We start from the raw sequence: 26,223 nt of genomic DNA, 5'->3' as shown, positions 1-26,223 counted from the left end.
AAATGCCTTGGCAAAATGGGCAAAAATCTTGTTGTTCTGAAAATACTTTACTTTTTTTATATATAACTTTAATATTTTCGCATTTGTCTACATTACTTACCTCACAAATACCTAAATAGACCAATACAAATGCTCCAAAATGACTTGAAATACAATCCATACATTAACTTAAGAAAAGGGTTTCTATTTTTTGTAACATTTTTGCTTTGGCAATATAAAATAGCAAAAAGTATTAATATGACAAAGTATTTTTAAATATACACACATATTTATCAAAACATAACAAAGCATACGGTCTTGTGCAAAGTTTGGGCACTCAGTTTACTTCAATTTACTTCTTACTTTTCTATGTGTAAGAGAGTTCTCCCTCATCCTCTACAGAGAACACACTCTGTACATTCTACCGTAGAATTACTGCTTATTTGTTTAAGTTAACATATTTAAAAAAAAAAGCCTTTAAATGTGGAACATGCAAAATGTAAATATTTTGAATATGTTAAAATAAATACTACCTACAAAAATAAATGTAAATTGTGCTCATAAATGTGCAGAAAACAAATAAATATGAATATTTAATATAATATATAATATTATATTTAATATAATATTTAAATATATTATTTAAATGACCAACATGCGTCATTTGACCAGGGGTTGCTTCCTCAAAGCTCACAACAGTTTCAACAAATGATTTCCTAAAGAAACATCAATTGAAAGGTTCTGTAGAGAACCAAAAGCAGTTCTTCTATTGTCCAAAAAACTTTTTTTGGTACCTTCCTTTTTTAAAAGGGTGTAGATGAACAGTATGATATGTGGTTCCGGTCATTCCGGGCTTTAAGAAGGTCGCCTAAGGTCGCCTGCACTGCATCAGACGTGTTTTTCTGAGGGCTGGATATTAGGAAACATGGCCTGGACGGACCCAGCTGAGTAGAGTCCTATTCTGTTCTGTTTCCAGAACACAACATCATCATCACTTGACACTTCAACCCCTTAAAAACCCCAGTCAGGAAAGAATAAAAGTGCCCTGCGTCTCATAGCGAGTTATTCTTAGTGTGCTGGCAATGGGGGCACTGGAACTTCTCTGAGGGGTCTGGTCTAGTGTGGGTGTGGAGTTAATGAGACCTGTCTCCAACTAGAGAAGGTTACAACCAGCTCCCATCTGTGTGTGATTAAAGACCGGTTCAATTCAACAACAGGACAACAGACTGGTTACTGGCTACTGGTAAATGTCTCAGCTTGGCAATTGCATCTTTTCAAACCTACTGTGTATTATTGCTGTATGCACATTAAAGCAGGTTCTAACACTGTCCAGAGAAATTCTTACTTTGCTGATCCTCCACTCAGACACACACTATTTAGACATACGTATAAAAAAAATCCCCACAGTGTTAAAGCACTGTTAACACAGACATTTACAGTCTTTATAGTATTGACTTGAAGACGACTGTCAGTGCTGAATTCTTAAATTGTGGTTGATTACTCCCAGATGCTGGAAACACATTTCTGGCACATTAACTCATAGACTGGCTGGGTTATCACTACGAACACGATGATACTCCAAAGCCTGTTAGAGGGAATTCCTCCCTTTCCTGGAATGCTTTCAGCCTCTTGAGAGTTATAAAGGCCCATTTACATTCTTTCTAAAACTATATACATATCCTGGCTCATTAATTATAATTTGAGACCTTTCAGCCCTCACAAAATGTCATTATCACAGTGTACAACTGTAGACAGGCCTACATATAGGATTGAGAAACATAGATAGCAATCTATTTTTAATGTCTTTGACAGACACCCTTATCTAGAACAATTTTTAGTTGAATCATGCAACAGACGTGAAGTGATTACAGCGTTCGGAGTCTCACCCAAGGTCTATAGCATGGCGTGCTTGGGGTTGAACCATGAAGTATTCAACAAAGAGCTCTTTGTCTCGGGCAATTTAACATCCTTCCTCGTCGTTCTTTGTCCTGACTCTCTTATGAATCTGCTGCATGAATCATTCGTTCAATTTAGTTCAAAGACTTAATGACTTACTTTCAGTCATTAAACTCACAAAACGAAGCTAGATTGGAGAGCTAATGACTGACCCATTGTTCTTCTCACTCCACCAGATTATGAGCACCATCAGTTCCTTGCGATTAAGGGTACAGTTATTAACAACCACCATAGAGTACTACTTCATTGACATCGCAACAGTTTGGATGCTACCGGCTATTATTCACAATTACCCGCAGTAGTGTCCCCGCTGCTGTCCAATGAAAACCATGTATCCCTGTCTTTGTCTTTTTCGTTTTCGTCATGGTTTGAACCCTGTAGCTGCTCTGTACATATATAACTCTGGATGAACAGACCAATAGAAATGCTCTAAATGGGCATTTGTGCCTTCTCCTTTTGGAGATACACATTTTTCATTGGACAGTGGTGGTATGCAATGAGTCTATTAAGAGCCTTTTTCCTGGATGTACTATTCAACACCTATTCCTATTCATTCATCTTCTTATCCGGCCTCATTTTTCTGGGTCAGGGTCACGGCCAGACTGAAGCCTACCTAGAGTCATTGAGCGGAAGCGAGCCCAGGGACAGTTGTTGTCAGTGGTAGTAGTAGTAGTACTAGTAGTAATAATAATAATACAAACAAGCTAATATGCAATCCATATGTAATATTTGCCAACCTTAAAATATGTCATACGTGAGTTTCTTTGGCAGCTCTTATCAAATTAACCAGTTTACTTTTTAGTTTTTTGGCAAAAGTGTGCAGGTGTGCCTTGAATTGGGTGTCCAGTCTGGATTTTGTCCTCTTAGGAGTTAAAGGAACAGCTAATGGAAGAGAACAGCTCTCCCAAGAGAACTTTAGGCAAAGTGTAGTGTGTTGAGTATTGTGCATCGATGCATCCATACAGACTTTGGCATACTGTATTTGGCAGCATCTCGCTTTAGGTAACCTTTGAATTCCAGTCTATATAAACTACGTACGAATATTCTCGGAGTAAACAGTGAAGCACTGTTTATTTTTCTGTTGATTTTTATTGGCTGAGACGACATCCGATTCAAGGAATTTATGAACATCCGTTTTACAATCTAGAGCTGATTGGGCTTCCATTGAATTCATGTCTGGATTATGTACGTGTTAAAATGACTCCTGATAATGACTCCTGATTAATCAAATTTCCCACTTCTGTGGAGACTGTTTGGTTTCTGTTGAAATTTCTATAGAAAAAAAATATGACCATCTGACCATATTTGTAAGAAAATACTTCCCATGTCCCAAACCTTTAGAGGCGTTGAGATTATATATAAGCATATATTCGCAATCGTGTTGACAACCCCAACAAGCACAGTGTCTCAGTGATGTGTGACTCAGGCATGATTACATTGAAGACTATAACCCTGTACACACTGCGGTACACACGCTAACAGGAAACTGCAGCATAAACAGAGTGGAAGCAGCTAAGGCCGATTTAGCAGGACACCACTTCAAGACCAGCGTCACTCGGACGATCACTCCGGCCTGTGTCGTCACTAGATTGCTATTCCTACCCGTCACAAACAAAAGCGCTCAATCGGTTTTCTTAGATGTGGAAATGTGGGAAATGCTAACTTGATTTGGGTTGTATATCTAAATGCTTGGGGTTAAGTAAGACTGAGTTGTTTACTAGCGTTCATCCACTCACCAGTTGGAAATTTCAAAGTGCTCGCCTACTCAGGCCAACATTATTAGCATGAAGATGCAACTCATCCAAACCACACATGATTGAGATACTTGTTTAGCCACAATTAGCGATCCTCAGCGAATGATCATTCACATGTTAATAAGCCTGATGCTTTTAGACTTGACCAGCACAGAGAAACACAGAGAAAATCATTGTGGCCTTTCTTCAGAAAGTCAGAGTCAGTCAATCTTACGCAATTTGATATTACAGAGATGCCATCGTTCCAGCGCAAAACAAATGTGTCTTTCATGGGAACGGAACCTCTAGATTCTACAGAACAGGATAATGGGATGCTCAAAGTAACTGCATGACCCTGGGGTTTGGTTACAATGCCACTGAATGTCCTCAAACAGAGCCAAAGCTGCAAAGGAAACTCAGCATTGAGGGAAATTGGTTCGTAATGGTTCTCTGTAAATCTGTCCACACAGAGAGCTACCACGGGAAGCAGGTAACAGCTGACTGCATTAGGAAATGAGCACATAGGCACGACAGTGTACGCTAAAGGATGGAGAAAGGGCCAAAAGGACTATAGGATGAAAGCAGATGGTGACACACATTGACAGTTAGTGCATTTCCGCGCATCTCATACTGTTTATTACAATGTGAAGATTTATAAACACACACTCGCCATGTCTGAGCGTACGCTCTTAACACCAGAGTTCTCTTTTTTTGTCAGATTTTATTTGTTTCTTTCTATTTTTCAGTTTATTTTTGAATTCTTGAATAGCATTTTGTAGACATGTCCTTAAGAGGTAATGCATAAGTGTTGTCAGTGTTAGTAGTAGTAGTAGTACTCGTAATAATAATAATAATAATAATAATAATAATACAAACAAGCTAATATGCAATCCATGTAACATTTGTCCAAATCTTTGATCATATGTGAGTTTCTTTGGCAGCTCTTATCAAAGTTTGTTTACTTTTTTTGGCAAAAGTGTGCAGGTGTGCCTTGAATTGGGTGTCCAGTCTGGATTTTGTCCTCTTAGGAAGTTAAAGGAACAGCTAATGGAAGAGAACAGCTCTCCCAAGAGAACTTTAGGCAAAGTGTAGTGTGTTGAGTATTGTGTATCGATGCATCCATACAGACTTTGGCATACTGTATTTGGCAGCATCTCGCTTTAGGTAACCTTTGGATTCCAGTCTATATAAACTAGGTAAGGATATTTTCGGAGTAAACAGTGAAGCACTTTGTTCTAAATTGTTCTGGATTAGAGTGCCCGTTAAGTGCCTTAAATTGACTGTACCAAGGAAATAAAGTCTAGTTTAGGTCTAGTTTTTTTTTTAATCTAACCATCCACAGACTAACCAAATAGAGACTAACCAATCAGGCTACTGGAGACTATCTGATCACAGGCTGAGCAATAACAAGCTGACCAAAAAAAAAAAAAAGGGGGTTAACCAGTTAAGCTTCCCAAGACTATCTGATCACAGGCTAACCAATAACAAGCTGATCAGATAAAAGCTAACCAATCAGACCACCCGAAAATAACTAGCTACTCTCAGTCTGACAAACCACAAGTTGGTGTTTACGTGTGATGCTGTTGGGTGTACAGGTCTAATTTTTGGCAATAAAAATGTAAAAAATATTATAAAAAAATAAATAAATAAAATAAAAAAAGTCAAATATTGATTTTATATAATTATGAGAGGCATCTGCCAACAAACCCTCGTTGTAGCATTTAGTAAAGTATATTCTCTGAAAACAGTTGAGGCAAGTTGAGGCGTTTCGGTTTTCCCCACCCGTATTCTGACAGTGCTCTACCCCTGAGCCAGGATTGGCTAGAAGTAGGCGGCTTCCGTACAGGGATTGGCTAGATGGCTTGTCAGTAAGATCTACCATCCAGTCCTAGCTCAGAAGAGGCGGGAGTTATCGGAGTACAGGTGGGGAAAAAAGCGTTGTTCAATCTTTACGGGAAGTGACTTTTCACTTTTCAGTTTCAGGAAGTGTCTTTGCGTAAAGCTCTCATGTTGCAGTGTTAAAGCTTTACTCTCTATTTCGATATTTTTTTTTTTATCCACAACATTTTCGCTGGTCAAAGCAAATGGCAGCGTTTAAAAAGTAGACTACTTCTGCTATAGCTAATTCGTAAGCGAGTAAAAACCTCCAATTCCTGTGAAGGGAACCGATTCAGGTGGCAAAGGTAAAGTGTTCACTTTACTGCTTTGTTCGTATTTCAGACGTAAATGAATAACTAGCATATAGTGTCTCGCCACAAACACAGGAGTCAGCAGAAATGATGATTTTGAGTGTTTTTCTACTTAAACTGTCTTCACATCTCATCTTCCTGTTTAGAAAAATAAACAGACCACAGCTACGGTCAGACACCCCATGTGTGTTGGACGATACTGACGAAGCCCACGCTTGTTCGTTTTCAACAGATCAGTAGAAAAATATGTTAGTTCAGCACATTGCCAAATCACTGACACTGGGTCCTGTGAGGAATCTCTCTCAGCTTCATTTTCACTTCATTTTCGATGGCCTGTCTTCTCTTCATACGTTAAATAAAGTTAGCAAATAGGCAGGACCCGGCCTCTGCTAGAAGACTTTCAGTTTTATACATTAAGACAGTGAACATAGCAACAACAGAGGAGATAACAGAGCAGCCTATATGCAGAGATGTAAATAACATCAAATCAGATGTAAAGTAGTAAAAAAAAAAATATATATATATATATAATAATAATAATAATAATAATAAATGAAATGCAGTGGCTGTATAGTGACTGTACAAGGTAAAAAGGTATAGGCGCCCAAAGAGAGCAGTGCAATGCGACTGCAGTGTTCGCCTTACTGCACCTCACAAAGCACAGTACTCCTGTTCTGGAGAAGTGACAGGGTCCAGCACAGGCTAGTGCTCAGTCTGATCAAACATGCCTACTAAGCCTTGACAATCAGGAGATCAGTTGCAGGGGGTGTTTGGAAATGGGGCGCTAAATTTACAAAATGTAAAAATGACATTACGTTAGTGTTCTTCTGATCTGGAGTCAGACGCACTACTGTTGCACCACGAGATCTCTTGAAAACTCATTGGTGGCCAGCGTAGAGGTGTCTGGCGTACCTGGCTAGAGACTTTTTTATCGGAGTCTTTAGTGTTCATCCCTCCGATCAGGTGAAAAATCTGCACGCCTCCTGCCACCTCTTGACATTTACAAATACCAGTCCTAATTCATTGCCCTTCTTGCAGCATTTCAGAAAATAACGATTATCACCAGAACCAAAAAGTCGGTAGAGCATCAGAGCATCTTTTAATCTGAAGGTCCAGGGTTTGAGTCCCAATGAACTCATGATTTATTTTCTTAAATTTTTGCTGTATTGCATCTTATTTGTATTTTTTCAGTGATGACGTTTCTTTATGTTTCTGTTCATTTTACATCAGTGGTGAGTACAGGACCTGAGGGCGAGGGTTCAATATGAGCAGAGCATCCCCCATGCAGTCCCAGAACTGTGGTTCCTGGGAACTAAAGGAGAGACTTGGAACTGGAGGATTTGGCAATGTTACCCGCTGGCAGAGCAAGGTATAAGACTGTGTCCTAGACCTGCACACATCATGTAGTCATTGCATAACTGTTGCTGGTTTTAGTGTAGCTGCTGGCTCATGCAAAAGGTGACTGGTTCAGGACACAGCTCTTTTTTTACACTATTACTATGTAATAACATGGGCACTACATGTGAAATTCCCTGGCTAATTAACCTGTAATATTTTAACCTCTGTTTGGTTAGATTACATCCTTAAAACGAGGTTCTTCTTTAGATAGACAACCCTATTCACCATTTATGTTGGGCACAGATGGAATTTGCCCTCCGCTTTTAACCCATCCGTGCAATGACTATAAACAGTGACAGTGGGCAGCCATCGCTGTGGCGCTTGGGGAGTAGAGAGGGTCTTTCTTAAGGGCCCAACAGTGGCAGCTTGCCGCTATCAGTAACCCTGTGCCCTAGCCGCTGAGCCAGCGCTGAAAATATATACAACCATGATGACACGAAGAACAATTTCAGTGCTTAAATGATATGGCGTCTGATTAAATGGTTCTGTGGGGTCTCTATGATAAAAAACATTATGTATAATATCAATGTCTTGACAAAACATTGTATCCTTATATTTACAACAATAACTTGAGAATCAGTGGGAAATGAAATCATTCATAATAGATATTGAAAGTGAACGAAACAAGTTTTGGACCATTTTTGGACCTAGCACAGAGCAAAGAGTACAAGTACGAGTTTTCAAATTATGCAAAAAAGAGACAGTGTATTTAAATGTATGTTATTTCCTCCAAGTAAATGAAAATTTGTTAGAAATGAGAGAGACTGCAGTTACAGTTTCAAGGCACACACACAGACAGATAGATAAACAGACAGAAAGAAAGAAAGTAAGGAGCAGCAACAGAAAACACACAATCTTCTGCTTAGCCCTTCAATCCCACTATAGTATCCTTGTTTATGGTAAACGAAGCAGCTCGCTGAGTCAGTCCCACCCCGCCCTTCCTAAATCAGAAATTCATAGGTTTAAACAGAGCCACTTCAGATTCCCACAATTGATTCTTCAAGAACACCTTCACCAACAATAAGCTGCTAAAGCCAACAGGAAATAAGAGGCCCGCTTCTTCATTTAGCCTGCCCAGAGTAACTAACATGAGCATCCTCTTGCAAGTGACCTCATACCTTGTCATCACCTGCCTCAGCCTGACATTTGCTTACACTCACACATATACACTCAACCACTGTAGTATGACTACTCTAAGGAAAAAAGAAGTTTGCTATCCTTTTAATGCCAAGAGTGATAACTCTGTAAAAGGAAACCATTTGCATTGGTGCCTATATCAAGATAATGCTCTACCATAGTGAAGTAAGAAGGCTTTGATATGGCACCCCATATTGGATGGGGGACTCTAAAAATATGTCGACTGTCTCATCATTTACATAACTTTGTATTGTACGCATGTATTTTCCTATTCTGGCTTTTCCCAGCAGTGCAGCTAGTTACCCATATTGCTACATGCACATCCACAATTCATACAGGACCTAGACGTATCTGCCTAGCAACACAGGATGTGTAAAGTAACAAACACTCAGTGGCACACTCACCCTCAAACCTGTCACAGAGTAACGACATCATTTCCGTCCGGAGAGTAGTGTGGCCGTGATTTGGGGCGTTGGTCAGTATTGTTGCTGACAGCACCAGTACCAACACAAAAAAAAAGGAAATCAAAAGTGCTTTAGTGCTACATCACAGATGACTTATCATTTACAGTCTGAGTTGAGTACCGCCACTCAAAGCACTGACCTAACTGACCCTTAGATATGATGTCATTGGACCACAGCATTACTGTATCAGTGCTTACGCTCAATCCTACGCTGTTGGCCCGTCTTTATTATTCTTTCTTGTTTCACTGTGAGTGGTTCCCCCTGCTTCTCTTTGTCTCTTTCCATTCTGCAGGAGATGCTGTGTAAGAAATGAGACAGTGTTAGTAGTTAGTAGTGTCACGTTCAGTGATACGACTCCTTTTTGACTTCCTCTTGATGTTTCTCGCAATTTGGTCACTGTTGAAAAATGGAGCTCTTTTGCCAAGTTCTTTTCTTTTAACTCCAAGAGCAACAATGACTATTATTAAGTGTGAATAACATGTTTAAAGCATGGTGAAAGGCTAGACACAGTGTGTTCGAGGTATGATATGATTCATATCCTGATGATAAATGTATATGCAGTATTCTCAGTTAACTTTGCTTCATAATTATTAAGAAAGGGAGGACACAAGTTTGCTCTGGAATTCTGCAAATGTTTCACTCAGTTATCTTACATAACTGCATATTATATAGTTGTATCTTTTATCTAACTGTTATTAATTGTAGTGAATTGACTTAATAAGGCTGAGGTATAAGGCTTAAGCAGTCTAAAATAGGTGCTAAATTATCATGAAGTGAATAACAATAACATCACTGTTAATTAAGAGGAGAAAAACAAACATTCAGAATTAATGTTTGGAACAAATAATGACATGTATAATATCTGGTTACGTGCCCGCTCATAAATGTGTTTTCAGAGGCACTAATGGATGTTGTTTAAGTCTTCTGGGTCAAGACCTCCAAAACAGCTGTAGCAATAATATTCGTTGAGGCTTACGTAACTGTGCACTTATTATTCTGCTCAGACAGTTTCCTCAGCTATAAACTTTTTATATGGTACTTGTATATTTTTTAACACATATCTCGCTTAATTTCCTTCTGCTTCTATGTGTGTGTGTGTGTGCGCGCAGGACTCTGGTGATCAGATTGCTATAAAGCAGTGCCGTCAAGAGCTGAGTTCCAAGAACAAGGAGCGATGGTGTTTGGAGATCCAGATTATGAAGAGGTCAGAACTGTTGCCTTCCACCTACTGACGTCTGCATCTCTTTCCATCAGCAGACATAACCAATGTGGTCACCCCTCAGACACAACAGTAGGCCACAATGACATGCCATTATATTGTCTTTGGAATACACTCATCAGTAGTCTCACAACAGTGCATGCAGTTGGTGATAATACCTTGCACTTCCTATTAGTTCAGTTGGTTTTGCAAACATGTATTCAATCCATCCAAGACATGTTGTCCCTCCAGACTTGTAATTCCAGGCTTGAAACATCTGCTTTATGGACAGATTTCTTAGTTCTTGTTTTTCCACCGTATAAACACATAGTGAATGAATGTCTTTGGAAGAAAATATGATAACATAGTGTGCAGACATTTGATGTCATGGTCGGTGTCTCTCTTTTTCCATCCTTTGCCCACTTAATTCCAAAATCTTCTAATCTTTTCTGTGTTTACCAGAGTTATATGAATTCCACACAGTCTAAGCTAAATCTTCCATTGTTATTCAGCTATTTATACATGTTTTGGGAGCAGAGGCTTAAGGGAAAAAACAAAGAGGAGCAGATTTATGACATAGTAAAAACTTGACTCAAAAAGGCTTGGTTGGGAACCGCCCCCATGCCCAGTATCTTCTTAGTTCCTTCACAATGCCTTCTGGTTAATCCCGCTTTCAGAGCAAGTGCATCTCTGTGTTTGTTGTATGGGTGTAACAGCATGACTTTGTGTCAAAATATGATGCAGAACCAGTAGCGTTTTTCAGCTTATTATGTTCATTTATCCTGGGAAGTTAGCTATTGGCAGTGAAACAAAAGCATGGCTTGATTTTTTATTATTTACACTGTGAAAAAAGTATTTTTTGCACACACAGATTCTCAGATTTGCACAGTGCACAATTTTTAAGGATTCGAGAACAAACATTTTATCACTAATATGGAAAGTTACTATGCATGCAGTTTTGTTTTGTGGAAGGAAACACTGTCCTATATATTTTTTGTTATTTCCTGAAATCAGAATGAACAGAAATAATTCAGAAGGGCAGAGTTGAACCTGTTCATGCAGATTGCAAGTAAAATGTAATTGTAATTACTTGCGTAACACACTGTGTAATTGTGTGTAATTATTTATGTATGTAAAAAGGTAAAGGTAAAGGTGCAAGGATTTGTCACTGTACAGTGTGGACCGTACAGCGAAATGTGTCCTCCGCATTTAACCCATCTGGTAGTGAACACACACTCACACACACACATGTGTTAGGGGCAGTGAGTACACACACACACCCAGAGCGGTGGGCAGCCAACTCCAGCGCCCGGGGAGCAGAGAGGGTAAAGGGCCTTGCTCAAGGGCTCAACAGTGGCAGCTTGCCGAGCCCGGGAATCGAACCCACAACCCTGTTATCGATATCCCGGAGCTCTAACCGCTGAGCCACCACTGTAGTAAAACTACTTTTAATATAGTGAAAAACATAAAGTAGTGACCCTCAGCTTCTAAGGGCTACGAAAGGACTGCTGTTTCCTAAAGTAGAAGGCCGTTTTTATAAAAAAAATATAAATAGGGATATATAGGGGCAATATGACAAAATGTTATCATATCGTGATACATTTTGGTATAGTGATATGCTTTTATAAGCACATAGAGAACATGGTCAGTGCTTGAAGAACACTGGTCAACTACATGTTTCATTACAAACAGTGTAATTACTGGTTAACTGGATTATTTGGATGGTAGTTTTAAAAAATCTATCACTACTGTTGCATTTTGTCTGCAATCACATCTATTGTGATGAATATCGTGTATCGTGAAAGTATCCTTAAATATTGAAATATAATATTTTTGCCATATCGCCCAGTCTTAGACTCATCCTGCCGTTTTATTCAATTGGGTATTGGCTTTTAAAGTTCTGATCCAGTTCTGATGCTTAGTTTTGTTGTAGCAGAGCGCCCTCTGGGAAGTTTGAATGTTTCCGAAAATTTATTTAGTAAACTCTTGTTCCACTGGAGACTGTCATTGTCACAAAAATTATGTAGCTCAAGCATTAAAAGTTTAACATAAACTGACATACCAAATGTCAGTCAGCACGTAAAAGTGGTCATATGTTTACACTACTGTGTACGTGCTAGCGCATGTTCTATTTTTACAGCAAAATGGGTCATGGCAACTGTTTTGTGCAGAATTAAGGTGGTGTTTAAACGTGTGTGTTTGTGCGACAAGGGTAGAGATGTTGGGTAAGGGGTGTTAGTTTGTTATTTAGGGCACAATTTATAGCTGTCTGCCCCCAGACTTGGTTTAGGCCACAAACCTAAAGCCTACACCCACTCTCCGAACTTAACACATAGAGCCAAACCACGAAACACACACACCAGTACTTTGAGCCTAACCAGAGTTATTCCACACACTGTAGACATAAGCATTTTTAAGTGCACACCCAAAGTGGCCACATTTCTTTCCATGTGTGAGCAGAACCACTCAGCCAAATGCACCTGAGCTGCAGAATGAAGGCTAAAAAGAACATATACCGTATATCTTTGGAAAACACTTTTTGTTCATTCATGTCTTTGGCCATATTAAGCACAATGCTTGAGGTCATTGTATTTAAAATGCAAAATTCTTTTTTGTAATTTGCCTCAAAGTGGCATCACAGCATATTTTCCTGTCCATTTCCATAAACACTGCACCTGTCTTGCAGCTGAAACTGCTGCTGTTACTGCTGTTTGTACACGTAAGTGTCATGGCGAATAAGGCCAGACACAGAGGGATGAACACTGGCAGAGATGGGTCCAATGCAAGTAGTTTATTAACAAAACTATAATAATACAAGGGGGCAAAATAAGGCAAAAAAAGGAGCAGTTACAGGGCATAAAGGTGAACACAACACAAACTTGACAAATCAGAGGGCGAAAACAAAACACACCTGAGACTGGGGGTATAGCTGGGGGACCTGGGCGGCCTAGCCGTTCTTGCCTAGGCCGCCCAGGAACTGCTGCGTGAGTGTGGGAGTGCCTAGCTGAACCTCAAGGTTCCAAACATGCAATTCTCGGCGTCCAACTAAGACGTCAAGGCTCCTAAAGTACCCGCAGCCTCAGGTGAAACGCATGAAAGCAAAAGAACCTGAATCATGAACCAAAACACATGAACCAAACAAGGTGGAAGTCCTTATTTGGGCCTGTGAGCGGCGGCTCAGAATCGCCCCGGGGGAGGGCGCAATACCGAGGGGCTGACAGCATGCTCAAATAAATATGGTCATAAACAAAAGCCCTCTTCTCCCCCCGCCTTCTCCTCCTCTTCCATCCATATTTTGCACTCCTTATCAAGTGCGGGTGCTGATGTGAGTACTCCTCTATATTAGGGTTAGTCTACAGTAACATCCAACTCTGGTTCCATGTTTGTTTTGAAATGCCTGCTTTTCACCTTTAGGGTTGCAAAAGTAGTACATCTAAGTATTATTATTATTATTATTATTATTATTATTATCATTAGCATCTTTCTTTTAAAATTAATACCATAAATTAATGCTGCACATGAGGTGGGGCTCTTTTGAACAATTTTGTATTCATGATTATTTTCATTGATTGAACGGTATGAAATTAGTGGGATTCTCTGTTCAGTTGCATTTTTGTTTTCAGTATTAAGCAAATGGACATAGTATAATAACCATTTTCATACCATAACATACCTAAAACTGGTATACAGCTGCAAGCCTATTCATCATCCAGTCAAATTCCAGTGTGATATGTCTCATCCACAAAGCTGTTACACTCCAAAACATGTCAGGTTATGGACGGAAAAGGCGTTCTGATATCTAAAAATAGTTATTGAGTGTTTTACGCTGTTCTTTTATATCTGAATATTAAATATGTGACATAGGACGAGGACATGACAGTACAAGCCTACTTACGGCCCTGTTGTTTTGCCTCCTAATGAAACTCGCTGTGTTTTTCGCAGGCTTAAATTTTAAGCTGTTCTTATTGGCTGGTTTACAGCATTAAAGACTGCTCACCTCACTGAAGCTCCATATTATAACATAGTTTTAACAAGTTTGGGGTTGGGTTTGACTTTCTTGAGTCTTACCTGTCAAAACAAATAAGGGCTAGGGTTAGCTTTCATCTGAGCATTGGTCGCTGCTTGCTCCCCTCAGCATTCATCCTGTGCATCCTATGACTTTGAGCTCCTTTTCTGCAGACATTGGGGGTCAAGGGGCCTAGTTGGTGTAGTAATTTGTGTTCCCTTAATTAGAAGAGTCTGGTGGTAATAGTGATGTCTGGTGGCGATACTCTCCAGTATCAACAACAAGATATTGTCCTGTAGCTGTCACTTTTTAACCGTTTTGACAGCTTTGACTAGGGGTTTGCTAGTAGGCTGGGTGTAAATATAATGACTAAAGACTGTCACGAAACAGTCTTGATGTTTTAAAATTGAAAGAAGTCGCAGCAATGTCTGAGTTTCATTTTATGTCACTTTTGTGTAATGAATTCTTGTGAGTCAACTATGCCAAGGAAAATAATTTTTTAACATCCTAGGGCCTCTTCAAAAAGGTTTTTCTAAGAAGCTTCTCATGACCTTAAACGGAGTTTATTTAAACAGCCTTTATTTTCATTTAATCAAAGCACCTCAGATAAAGAAATGACCAATAAGGTAACCATGTGGAAAAGAGCATAGAGCCATGACGTGACGCATTCATAACTTACAGGTACAGCGGGGTGTTAGGCCAACAGTAATAACTCAAGTTAGGGATGAGTGTTCTGCGTCAGTGCATTGTTTCACAATCTCTGTCAAAATATGCAGCCTGTAATGGGCAGAGACAGTGATACCGTGGAGGATCCCACAACTATCAAAAGACGCAGAGTTCAGTAGAAATCTGTGATATTTCAGCTGTTAAGCAGGAAGAACTGTGTGCACAGCTCTTGCTCATCAGTTGACACCTAACGCTTGTTATTCCAGCAGTCATTTCAAAGGTGTTCTCTCAGTCCGACCACAAGCCGCATGTATTTGTGTAGATTATAACTCTGGTAGGGCTGAGTTAGGGCTGGGTTTTTTTGCTGAGTTTTTCATTACAGGGTCAGTCTGGAGTGCTTCTATTAGCATGTGTTCTATCTGTTTTAATGGAAGTCAGTCTAAGAGGGCACCGCCAGTGGTTTGTGTATTAAAGACCAATTCTAATAAAACGTTGCACAACCCAGGTTTGTTCTCTAAGGCAGGGTTTGGAATTGGGTTGTGTGTTCCAGCTGCACTGGTTTTTATGTTTCCTGTTTGAGGCTTGTGTGTGCTTGTAAGCTTACATGTGTCCATGTTCACCGGTAATTAGGATTCTTACCTGTCATCCAAATGACTTTAACTTTTAATATTCAACATCGATTTGTTTACACATATATACACATATATAATGAATTAGAATTTAAATGAATATCAAATGATAACATGTGACCTGTAAGAATTAATTCACACATTCCTTCTCTCAGGTTGGATCATGTGAACGTGGTGGCAGCGAGGGAGGTGCCAGAAGAGTTGCTGAAACTAGCCACTAATGACCTGCCACTGCTGGCCATGGAGTACTGCCAAGGAGGAGACCTCCGCAAGGTGCAGTGATGATGTGGGTGTGGGTTTTCGTGCGCGTGATAATTGTGTGATGGCATATACGAGACTAAGCAGATGCAACCTCCTGCCTTTTTTTATGTGTAGTATCTCAATCTGCTGGAGAACTGCTGCGGAATGAGAGAAGGCTCAATTCTGATCCTGCTGCGAGATATATGTGGGTACACACAGAAGTACATGCATGCACATGCACATTGCTAGCGCAAGTGTCCGTTAGCTGATATAACAGAACTTTAGTTCAGCATTCCCCTTTAAGTTCTTTCAGCTGTCCAATGACATTAGCGTCACTGCGAGTGCTAGTTGTGTTACATCAGCTAACTGCCAAGCATTGTCTAACATCACAGTAGCCCTTTTTACCTATGAACTCCAGATAACGTGCCGGAAATTAGAACCAGACATGTCAAACGATGTTCTCATTGCAAAACATGTTCTATGTGGTTTAGGCAAGGGGCACGACATGACCCACTGTGAATTCTCATGACAGAAAATTATATGCTCTATTCACTCATGGGCTCACTGGACATTACCCTGGCATTGTACTGGGGGGCTGGTAGGGCTGGGCGATAAAAATACTATATCACGATATTTAAAGACTTAAATATACTTATCACAATACATGTAATCACAGATTAAAACATCAGTAGCAACAGATTCTTAAAATTTCTTATTTATTAATTTATTAATTTATTCAACATCTGCTGCTCTATATCTAATTAAACCAGTCTAAAAACCCTTTTGTAATGAAACCTGCAGCTGATGTGTTTATTAAGCACTAACAGTATCCTCAATATGCAAAGAAAAGCATATTGTTATAACGATAAAAATTTTTTTTATCACAATACAATATAATATTGTAATATGGCCCAGCTCTAGAGGCTGGCAATATAAAGTCTGCCAAGTAATGTCCAGTACAACTGATCCAGATGTTTGCTTTCACACATACAGCTCCTGAGGAAGATCAGTTATGTTGTCTGGGACTCTCTGGAGGACTTAACTGACAAGCAGGTCCCGATATTGTAGTTTATCCCAGTTTTCCTCTGGTTTTCTATAAAGATATTTTGTTGAAATGTAGCATCCAGCAGCTATGTTGGCATATGTAGTCTGGCTAACCTCACCGCCTTTCCCTCCCCCCAATACATATAGTGAGTTATCTGGCTTCTCTTTGATGACTGTGTGTCCTCTGTTGTCAGCATCCTGCAGAAATGATTTACTTCCTAAAGGATGCAGTTTGAGGGTGGGAGATGTGACACACTGTAGTTGACCTTACCAGTGCCACTCCCACATTTCTGATGACCATTAACCCATTAGCTTTACTCACTGCAGAAGCTCAGTCACGTGCATTTATACACCGCTCTCTTCCACCTGTAATGAGTTATCCATTATAAGTATGACCTCACACTTGTGGCCAGTCTTTTTCTCTCACTCTCTGTATAACACTGACACAGACCAATACAAGCTTAATGAGGTTGCAATAGTCATAAGGAAGCTCACATTCTGTACAGCACTGCATTGCATGTACCAGGACCACACCACGGTGACATCACTAGGTTCTATTACAATATTATATGAGAATGAGCTCACGCCCCATCAAACCCACTTCCTCCTGTATTGGAAAGTACATAATTATTCTTGGATATATCTTTGTATTGCAGTGAGGAGATCTGATTCCAAGTTGTAAAAGGTTTTCTAAGGAAACTCCGCTGCTATTTAATTAATGATGCCACCGGAAATGTTCTATAAAAAGAAAGCTACCTTGACAATAGAAGTACTTAAGCCAGCTTGGGTATCAATATGTTGTTGGTACCATGTAAAGTAATTTTAGATGGGCTTCCCGCTACGCATGGCCACGGTAGTGACTTCATTCACTTTCGTAATCAAGAGGAGGATGTTGAAAGGATGAACCCTTCAGTAAACACTTGAGATTTCTATCTTAATGAGGATTTAGAAAAGGAGGGTTTATAAAGCAGCTCAATAAACATTTTGTTTGGAGGAGTTTATAGGTGAGTACATGTGTAGGCTGATAATTAAATGACCTCCCTGGTATCTCGTTTCAGCCTCAGCCCTCACATACCTCCATAAGAAGAGGATTATTCACAGGGATCTCAAGCCAGAGAACATTGTGCTCCAGCAGGGAGAAAAAAGGGTTAGTTGTAAGATTGTGTCTGTGTGCATATGTGCATATACTGTCATGTTAAAAAGTTAGGATACCATATTAAATCCTTCTTTTAAATTGAACTAAAGAAATGTATTTAAAATCATTTGTAAAATGTAATTAATAGAACTTGTGAGGAAATCATTTGGACACCACCACATGTTTCCTATCCCAGAGTCATGTGCATCTATACCCTTCTTTCTGAAGGCCTCAGAGAGCTCTTTGGCTCTGGGCATGGTGATACCAATCACTTCAACTAAATGTCTGAGGTTTAAGTCCTCCAAACTCCATGATCATATACAGCTGAGCATGTGGAGCATGTGATTCTAATTTTAGGTATTTTACGTAGTAATAAATGTGAGAGTGTCTAAACTTTAGTATTAGCATTTCTGTTAATTACATTGGATGTATTATTTTAAGATACAATTAAGAAACATTTCTCCAGTTGTATTTGTTTAGGTGTCTTGCATCCATCTCCTGGATATTGTTTAAATGTCAATTTGTTAAAAAAAACCCTTAAAAAATTATCTTCTCTTCTCTTGCAGTTGATTCATAAGATTATCGACTTGGGCTATGCTAAGGAGCTTGACCAAAGCAGTTTGTGCACATCATTTGTAGGAACCTTGCAATATCTGGTGAGTTCCAAGTCTCATAATACTTTATCTTTAGTTTATGAAGAATGGAATTGACCGATCTATGTTTAAATCTGATGTAAAAAAAAATACCTTTAAACACAAATACACACAAATTACCACACCTGTCAGTGTAATTCTGTATTAATGCAAGTGATTAAAAGAATTGTGACGTTCAAGAAATAATCTCGGGTGGCAACCAACTTGGGTTGGGTGTTGGGGCAACCAACGCCTACTTTCATTTCACAAAATCATGCTTTTCAAATGCACTCAACACGAAATTGAAATTCCATTCAAAGCAGTTGAAATTGAGCATGTGGTTAAAAACAGAATGTTAAAAAAGTACCTGATTATGGCAATTTTTTTTTTTTTTAGGACAAAATAATCACTTATGTCAGATCACATACATTCTCAGAGTAATAGTGTTTTTCTTAAAGTCTTGAGAAAATAAATCATTATTTTGTTCAAGCTACAAATTGAGAAATAGGCTTCTTTATTAAACATCAGCACATTTTCTCTGCTTGTTTGTTTGTCTCTGTAATAACTCCTTTACGCATTTCTCACTCTCTTACTCAGGCTCCAGAGTTGTTGGAGCAGCAGAAGTACACAGTAACAGTGGATTACTGGAGTTTTGGCACCCTGGTGTTTGAGTGTATCACTGGCTTCAGACCATTTCTGCCCACCTGGCAGCCTGTTCCATGGTACCGGTTACATTCACAGTATTTTGTCCAAGTGTAATGTTTTTAGAATTATTGCCGTTTTGTCTCAGAGGGGCTCATGAGGGGGTCCTCTGTTAGGACCTTGATTGCTGTTATAAGAGAGGTCTTAGAGGCACAGGACGTTTCCTTGTAGTTATCAGTCACGTATATCACGCTATACCAACAGGGAACACCCAGAGGTTGGAGAAGTGTCATTTCTTTTTCCCAGTGATGCCAATCAAATTTTCACTTGTCTTTAAAATGGGGAAACATATAAACCCCTGTGGTCTTCAATTGTTATTTTCCATCCTGTTTTTAACGATATTGAGTCAAGATAATATTCTTTGGAAATCCTGCTTTTGTGGTGTATATTATTTCTGCTTGTTTTAATATAATTGGCTGCATTCCATTATTTTTTAACCAATCAGGTTGTAATGAATAACAAAAGACTGGAACAGCAATACTGGCAAGAGTGGATATATATTGTAGACTCCAAAATAAATCTTCGAATATTTGTTCAATCTCCCTTTCCAGGCATAATAAGTTGAAGCAGAAGCATGAGGATGACATTGTGGTTTATGAGGATTTGACAGGAGAGGTGCACTTCTCCAAATACCTGCCGCAGCCCCACAACCTCAACAAGTGAGTGCTTCCCAAAGACAGTTGCATTCTTAGTAGGTTGGTTACAAAGTTGGTTAATGAGGTTTGTAACTAGTCAAGCAGCTCGCTGAACAAAGAAATATGTTCATTACTTTCAGCCCAGCTTTTAACATTAGCTCCACGCAGGAGTGTTGATTAGCTCACACTAAATCAATATGCGGGTATACCTTTCACTGTATCTGCTAAGATCACGCTATGACATTTATGCAGATGTCTGTGTAACTGCATATCTTTCAGCGTGTACAACTCGACTGTTAAATGTGTCGCCGAGCCTCATAGTGCTAATAGACTTATCAGATATCCTTTAGAATCTGACTGCAGGATTATGCATTATGCTGACTGCTCTATGTGTATGTGCACTGTAATATTCTCATTTAATAAGAAACACAGAAGAATAAATATGTTGTATTTGGATATTAAGTAACATAGGCATGCTATAGTTTGTTTGTTGACTGAAATGTAAACACTGCATTATGTCAGCTTGCATATTTCAAAGGAATTTCATTTTCAGGAAACTCAAGAGATAGTGCTAGACAGTTCTTGTGGCAGACAGTGATTTGTGGCTTTTTTGCTTAGGTCAGTGCCCTAGCCTTAACTGTGCTTGAGGTGTATTTGACACATTAGGCTTTTCTCACAATGATCCATCAGGCTATTAGCTGGCAGGCTGGAGCGATGGCTGCAGTTGATGCTGAGGTGGTCGCCGCAGGAAAGAGGTAAAGACACTAAGCAGAGCTCGAAAGACAGTCTGAATGATAGCGACCATGAAGAGAAAAGCAAGAAATCCCAAGAAGGAGGGAAAGATTCTCAGAGTGGCTCCAGTAGCTGCTTTAAGGAACTAGAACGAATCCTAGAGCTGAAGGTATGGTTACCATCAAAGGCATGACTAACACTGTAGACAGCTCAATCTGAGTTAATGTGAAGGCCCATAACTAACAAGGCCTAATGTTTTGTTCCCCTCCATCACGCTAGCTGGTCCATGTCCTGAATATGACATCAGCTGAGATTTGTACCTACTCAGTGGAGCCTGGAGAGACTGTGGCATCACTACAGGAGAGAATTGCCCAAGACACAAACATTCCCTCAGCCAATCAGGAGCTGCTGCTGGAAGCCGGACTTGCCCTTGAACGACACAATGACGTCATGCAGTGTGCTGTCGATTATACTGTGAGTGAAATCACGTAGCAATTTAATATAATTTTTTCTGTTGATTTGTAACATGTTTGTGTTCAGAAGTAGAAAAACTGAGATATTTTATTGTGGTGTGAATTTGATGAAAAGTAGGGTCGATCCAAATAAAACTGTAGCATAGATAGATAGATAGATAGATAGATAGATAGATAGATAGATAGATAGATAGATAGATAGATAGATAGATAGATAGATAGATAGATAGATAGATAGATAGATAGATAGATAGATAGATAGATAGATAGATAGATAGATGTAGGTACATATGGACAGATATATTTTGGATATGAGTCTACATTTTTTGAATGACCATTTTATTAGGTGGTTAATATGCTATAATGCAACTTAACTGACATCCCTAATCATTTGTCTACCAGTTACATTGAAATGCATTTGTGAAATACACATATCTGGATTACTTATGTAAAATATCCATTTTATAGTGTTCTAAATGCCCTTTGAATGTATGATTTCATTTTTCTCTTATGCTTCCACATTGGTTAGCTCTTTTCTCTTTTGATTGCACTGTTCAGTACTGGTAAAAAAAAAAAAAAATACGAAACACACACAGTACTCCAACTGGTAAAATGTACCGTGTCCATGATATTTAAATTTTAAACCAGTGAAAGATGCCTGTCTGGAGGAAAGTTTTTTTAAACACAGTCAAACACTCAAACTGCAAACAGCAGTAAAAACAAAGGATCAGAACTGGATTAGGCTTAAAATATCTGATTCATTAAAATGTACCAATAAGTCAGGGTGAAAAAGACATTTAACCAGCTTAGTATAGCGTCCTATTTATTATATATTATCTCTGGTCATGTGCTTATTAGATGGTTGATGGTCGTCGGGCAGATGTACCACTGGTCTTTTTGTTCGATCGCTCCTGCTCCAACTACGAGCCCCAGTTCAGCCCACGAATCCTCCCTGAGAACATCCGATTCGTCCGTGAGTCACTGTTTACCCTTGTTCGTTATTCTTTTGTATGGGTAGCTTTAATAGCTAAACTCTTAAGCTGGTATTTGTTCATCCTGTGTGTGTTAGAAACGGAGCCTAAGCGCATGTTGCCCTACAGTCCTCAAAGACGAACATGTGGTCAAGCTTGGCATACCATAAAAGCGCTGAAGGAAGACTGGCAGAAGCTGCAGCAGGGGCAGAAGGCAGCCATGTAAGAAGGCCATGCACTTTAGCCATACTTAATCATGTCACAGAATATTATTTTTAAACTGACCTGTACTGTTACACAAAAACAAATGTAGGAATGTATATATATATATATATATATATATATATATATATATATATATATTTATAAACTATATTTATATAGTTTAAGTATTAGATTTTTTCGCTCATTCTCGATATCTCTTTCAGTATGAGTCTGCTGAGGCATAATGGTTCGCTGTCTAAGCAGAAGAATGAGATGGTGTCTGTGCATCAGAGACTCAAAGCTACGCTTGAATTCTTCACCACTAGCCTGCACATCGACATGGACAAATACCAGGAGCAGAGAGCTACTGGCATAGGTAAAAACATGTTTTTGCATATTTGTTACTAAATGTTTTCAGACCCACATATAAGCTGTAATGTAAAGACAACGGGAACATGAAATGACGACTGTGTTTTGTGTGTTTTTGGATTGTTCTTGGATCTTGGATAAACACATGGTCTGTATGACCAAGACCAGGACCTCTGGAACAATGTGCATTGGACAAATGAATCTGAATGAAAGATTAATTATTATCACACAGTAATAAATGACATATTTGGTGCAAACCAAACACTGCATTTGAGTACATGGAGCCATACTAACTGTGAAGCATGGAGGTTTTTTGCAACAGGGCCTGGCAAGCTCTTCATCACAGAATCCACTATGAATTCCTCCACCTTATCAGAAGATGAGGTAAAAGCTTGAGGAAAATTTAAGACCATCTGTCCAAAAACTGAGGCTGAAACGTCACACAGCTGATAGAGCTAAGCATGGAGGAGTGAGTAAAACAGTGAGCCTCCCTGTTGTGGTCAGAGACTTGTAGACGGTCATAGGAAATGTCTAACTCAGGTGATTTAAACCAGAAGGGAAAATACCAGCTATAAGGCCAAACTGTGTCCTGACTCACACAAAATCACACTTCTGTGAATTACATTTAGCTAATTATTTTTAAAAGACATTTCTTAAAGATATTTATTTCCAGTTATAATACATTCAACTCTCAATATTGTTGAAATAAAGATCAAATGTCCTTATTTTTTCACATGACTGTATATAAACAACTAATTGTGACAAAATGCAAAATCAGAATAAACTGGGCACTGTACTCACAACAGTGAGTCACATAACATCTCTCAAAAGATGATTATAGACCTTTATTATATATTGTTCATTTTTCATGTTGGCGCAGCTTCAGAGAAGTTACTGAGTGTGTGGCGAGAGATGGAACAAACAGCACTTGACCGCGGCCAGGTATGAGAGTGTGAGTCTCTGTGTTTCATCAACATTGCACAGTTATGGTTATGGTTATGGTTAATGCTGTATGTGTTTTTATTTGTTTCTATGTGTGTGTTTGTGTATGTGCATCATTTTGGCAGACAGAGGATGTGAATAAATTGGAGGAGGAGATGATGAAGTTGCAGACTGATATAGTGGATCTACAAAGACATCCATGGAGAAGTGGTGAAGCGTTGGAGTCACTGTGAGGAAAAAACTACACACACACACATACACATATACTTGTTTTTAAACCCTGCAAAGATGCAAGGTTATATTTTCCAAGTCATTTAGAGCATTTCTATTGGTCTATTCATCATGAAATATTGACGCAACTGATTTAGAGCAAATTATGGCATAAACAGAGCCCCTAACATCAATACATAACCACGTTTTGGCTATTCTAGATCAAACATTACCGACGCACAGAACCAAAATTACAGACTTTTACAGTAATTTATTATTCCCACTTCTCTGAAGTCGTAGAAGACTCTGAGGGTTTTCCACTCCACTCGTATCATCGTAATTCTCAACTTTAAAACTTTTAAAACCTAAATCTAGCAATATTTTAAAGAATGTTAATTTTTCTGTTTTTCTTTTCACATGCTGTAAAGGCTAGCTAGCACTTTATTGTATATAGGTTTATTGTAACATTTTATAAGCCTTTAACCACAACAACCAAAAAAGTGGTTTATAAAGTGGCTTAGATATAATATCACAATACACAATATATGTCATTTGTTTTCCTGCCATCTAATAAATAGTATTTTATAAATAGTATTTTTTTATCTGTGGCAGATTTAAAAAGAATATTTATAATATTCATGAATACACAAAGGCTTGTTAATTATTTGCAATTAATAATGAAACATGTAGTTGGCCAGTGACTTTAAGTATTGACTATACTTAGAAAAACACATTGTGACGTACTGTAATGTAATTTTTATACGACAGCAGTAATTATCACCATGTTGCCCAGTTCTAGCCTGGGCCATTTTGTTAGTCTTTACATTGTACATGTTTATTCTTATTTCCCCCTGGCTTTCATCCAAAGCCAAATCATACACCTATGCATGCATGCGTATTCCTCTTTGCACTTACCTTTTGGTTTTATTTTCTCAGAGAGGTGAAGGCAATGGAGCTATTTCGCAAGCTCAGAGAGAAACCAAGAGGTAAGACAGCTGCACAAGCTGTACATCTGCCACAACATCTAGCTAGCCCATGGTAACCCATTTGAGGGCAACAACATTCAGGTCAGCTAGCAGGTGCAGCAGAGTTAACATAATATGCTTTTTACTGCTTTCAATGCACTGTCACTTGATTGCAAAAAATTAACTAGAAAACAGATGATAAAAGGTGTCAAAGTCAGCTTTATTGTCAAAACTGCGATATGTACAGGACATACACAGGATTAAAATTGCATTACTTTCAGACCCATGGTGCAACAAGAAACATCACATATGTAAATATACATTTGACATTAAATAACACAAAGTATAGAAATGGTTTTATGCTAGATTGTAGGAATTTAATCAGTATAAATAAATTGAGGTCCCTGACATTTACATCAGAAGTAAAGTGGCCTATGCAGCAATGTACTTATAAAGTGGATGAATAAAGTATATGTATAGAGCTCCCTGAAATAACATAAAAGACAGCAGATTAAAAATCTGGGTATGGTCAGTGCAAATCTGGGAATGGTCAGTCTTCTGTCATCTTCTGATGAAATATACTGAGTTTGTAAACATTATTGTCCATTATTGGATCTACCATTAGATTGGTTGATTTTGGGCAGTGTGAAAGGTGGAAACCCTTGCTGTCAAAAAAAAACAAAAAGACTTCACATGTGCACAAAGGGACTTACACATTATTGTCCGTTATTGCTCCAGTGTGTTGTATCTTTCAGATCACGGGTGCAGCACATTATTAAAACATGGTTAGAGAGGATTGTGGAGGAGACTCTTATTTAAACCTCAGACATTAAGTCTGGTTTGATTGTAAGTGGTATCACTATGGTGAGGTCCAAAGAGATATCTGAGGCCTTCAAAAAGAAGGTTGTAGATGCAAAGGAGTCTTGGAATGAATAAATCGGCCGCTCCACTGTTTGGAACATTTACAAGTGAAGAACATTTAAAACAACCGCCAACATGACCAGGCCAGGTAGTCCTAGCAGTCTGGAAGTCTCCAACAATCCTAAAGGATCTACCATCAGAAAGAGACTTTAAGATATTTTTACAGGCGATGTGCAAGTTGGACACCCTTGCTGTCAAACAAAAAAACCTCAGGGATTTGCCAGAGAACATCTAGACCAAAACCTGGACTTCACATGTGCACAAAGTGATTTACACATTATTGTCCATTACTGCTCCATATTGTTGTATCTTTTAGATCAGAGGTGCATGGGTGACTGTCAGGAGGTGGTAAAGCTGGTGGTCCAAGCGATTCAGTTCTACGAGAAAAAACTGCGGGAGTTCTACACGCACCTCAGGTTTGTTTCTGTGTATGCCTCAGTGTTTGTGATTGCATTATCAAAGCCAGCTTGAGCACAAGTTTGTATGTGTGTGTGTGTTCCTGCAGTAAAACAGTGGTGTGTAGGCAGAGGGTGATGGAGTTGCTACCTCGGGTGGAAGGCGTGGTGAGCAGCATGGCTCAGTGTGAACAGGACCTGCTCCGTATGCAGGAGAAGAGACAAAAGGAGTTGTGGAACCTTCTCAAAGTGGCCTGTGTGAGTCACAGACACACAGGTGTCATATTACTGTATTTAT

The 26,223-nt window shown here is 39.0% G+C and overlaps 1 protein-coding gene across 2 annotated transcripts in view; it reads left to right on the top strand.

The window, feature by feature from the left end:
- The first annotated feature begins 5,657 nt into the window (after window positions 1-5,657).
- The window catches only part of ikbkb (inhibitor of nuclear factor kappa B kinase subunit beta), a 24,175-nt gene continuing 3,609 nt past the window's right edge, over window positions 5,658-26,223 (top strand). Inside the window, exons 1-19 of one of the 2 annotated variants that reach the window (XM_072682006.1) lie at window positions 5,658-5,851; window positions 7,088-7,226; window positions 9,966-10,060; window positions 15,511-15,628; window positions 15,731-15,800; window positions 17,698-17,786; window positions 18,341-18,430; window positions 19,004-19,128; window positions 19,660-19,767; window positions 20,434-20,644; window positions 20,755-20,949; window positions 21,807-21,921; window positions 22,018-22,141; window positions 22,348-22,499; window positions 23,373-23,434; window positions 23,560-23,663; window positions 24,581-24,630; window positions 25,847-25,946; window positions 26,036-26,183. In XM_072682006.1, coding sequence (XP_072538107.1) covers window positions 7,122-7,226; window positions 9,966-10,060; window positions 15,511-15,628; window positions 15,731-15,800; window positions 17,698-17,786; window positions 18,341-18,430; window positions 19,004-19,128; window positions 19,660-19,767; window positions 20,434-20,644; window positions 20,755-20,949; window positions 21,807-21,921; window positions 22,018-22,141; window positions 22,348-22,499; window positions 23,373-23,434; window positions 23,560-23,663; window positions 24,581-24,630; window positions 25,847-25,946; window positions 26,036-26,183 — 2,061 coding nt within the window. In that variant the 5' untranslated portion in view covers window positions 5,658-5,851; window positions 7,088-7,121. Of the gene's footprint in view, window positions 5,852-7,087; window positions 7,227-9,965; window positions 10,061-15,510; window positions 15,642-15,730; window positions 15,801-17,697; window positions 17,787-18,340; window positions 18,431-19,003; window positions 19,129-19,659; window positions 19,768-20,433; window positions 20,645-20,754; window positions 20,950-21,806; window positions 21,922-22,017; window positions 22,142-22,347; window positions 22,500-23,372; window positions 23,435-23,559; window positions 23,664-24,580; window positions 24,631-25,846; window positions 25,947-26,035; window positions 26,184-26,223 lie in introns of those variants that run through there. The other variant, XM_072682007.1, reaches the window with a different exon arrangement.

The sequence above is a fragment of the Salminus brasiliensis genome, chromosome 6 (genome assembly GCF_030463535.1).
Source record: "Salminus brasiliensis chromosome 6, fSalBra1.hap2, whole genome shotgun sequence".
Classification (NCBI taxonomy): Eukaryota; Metazoa; Chordata; class Actinopteri; order Characiformes; family Bryconidae; genus Salminus; species Salminus brasiliensis.
Note: the sequence above shows the minus strand (reverse complement) of the source record. Positions and strands in the feature narration are given on the sequence as shown.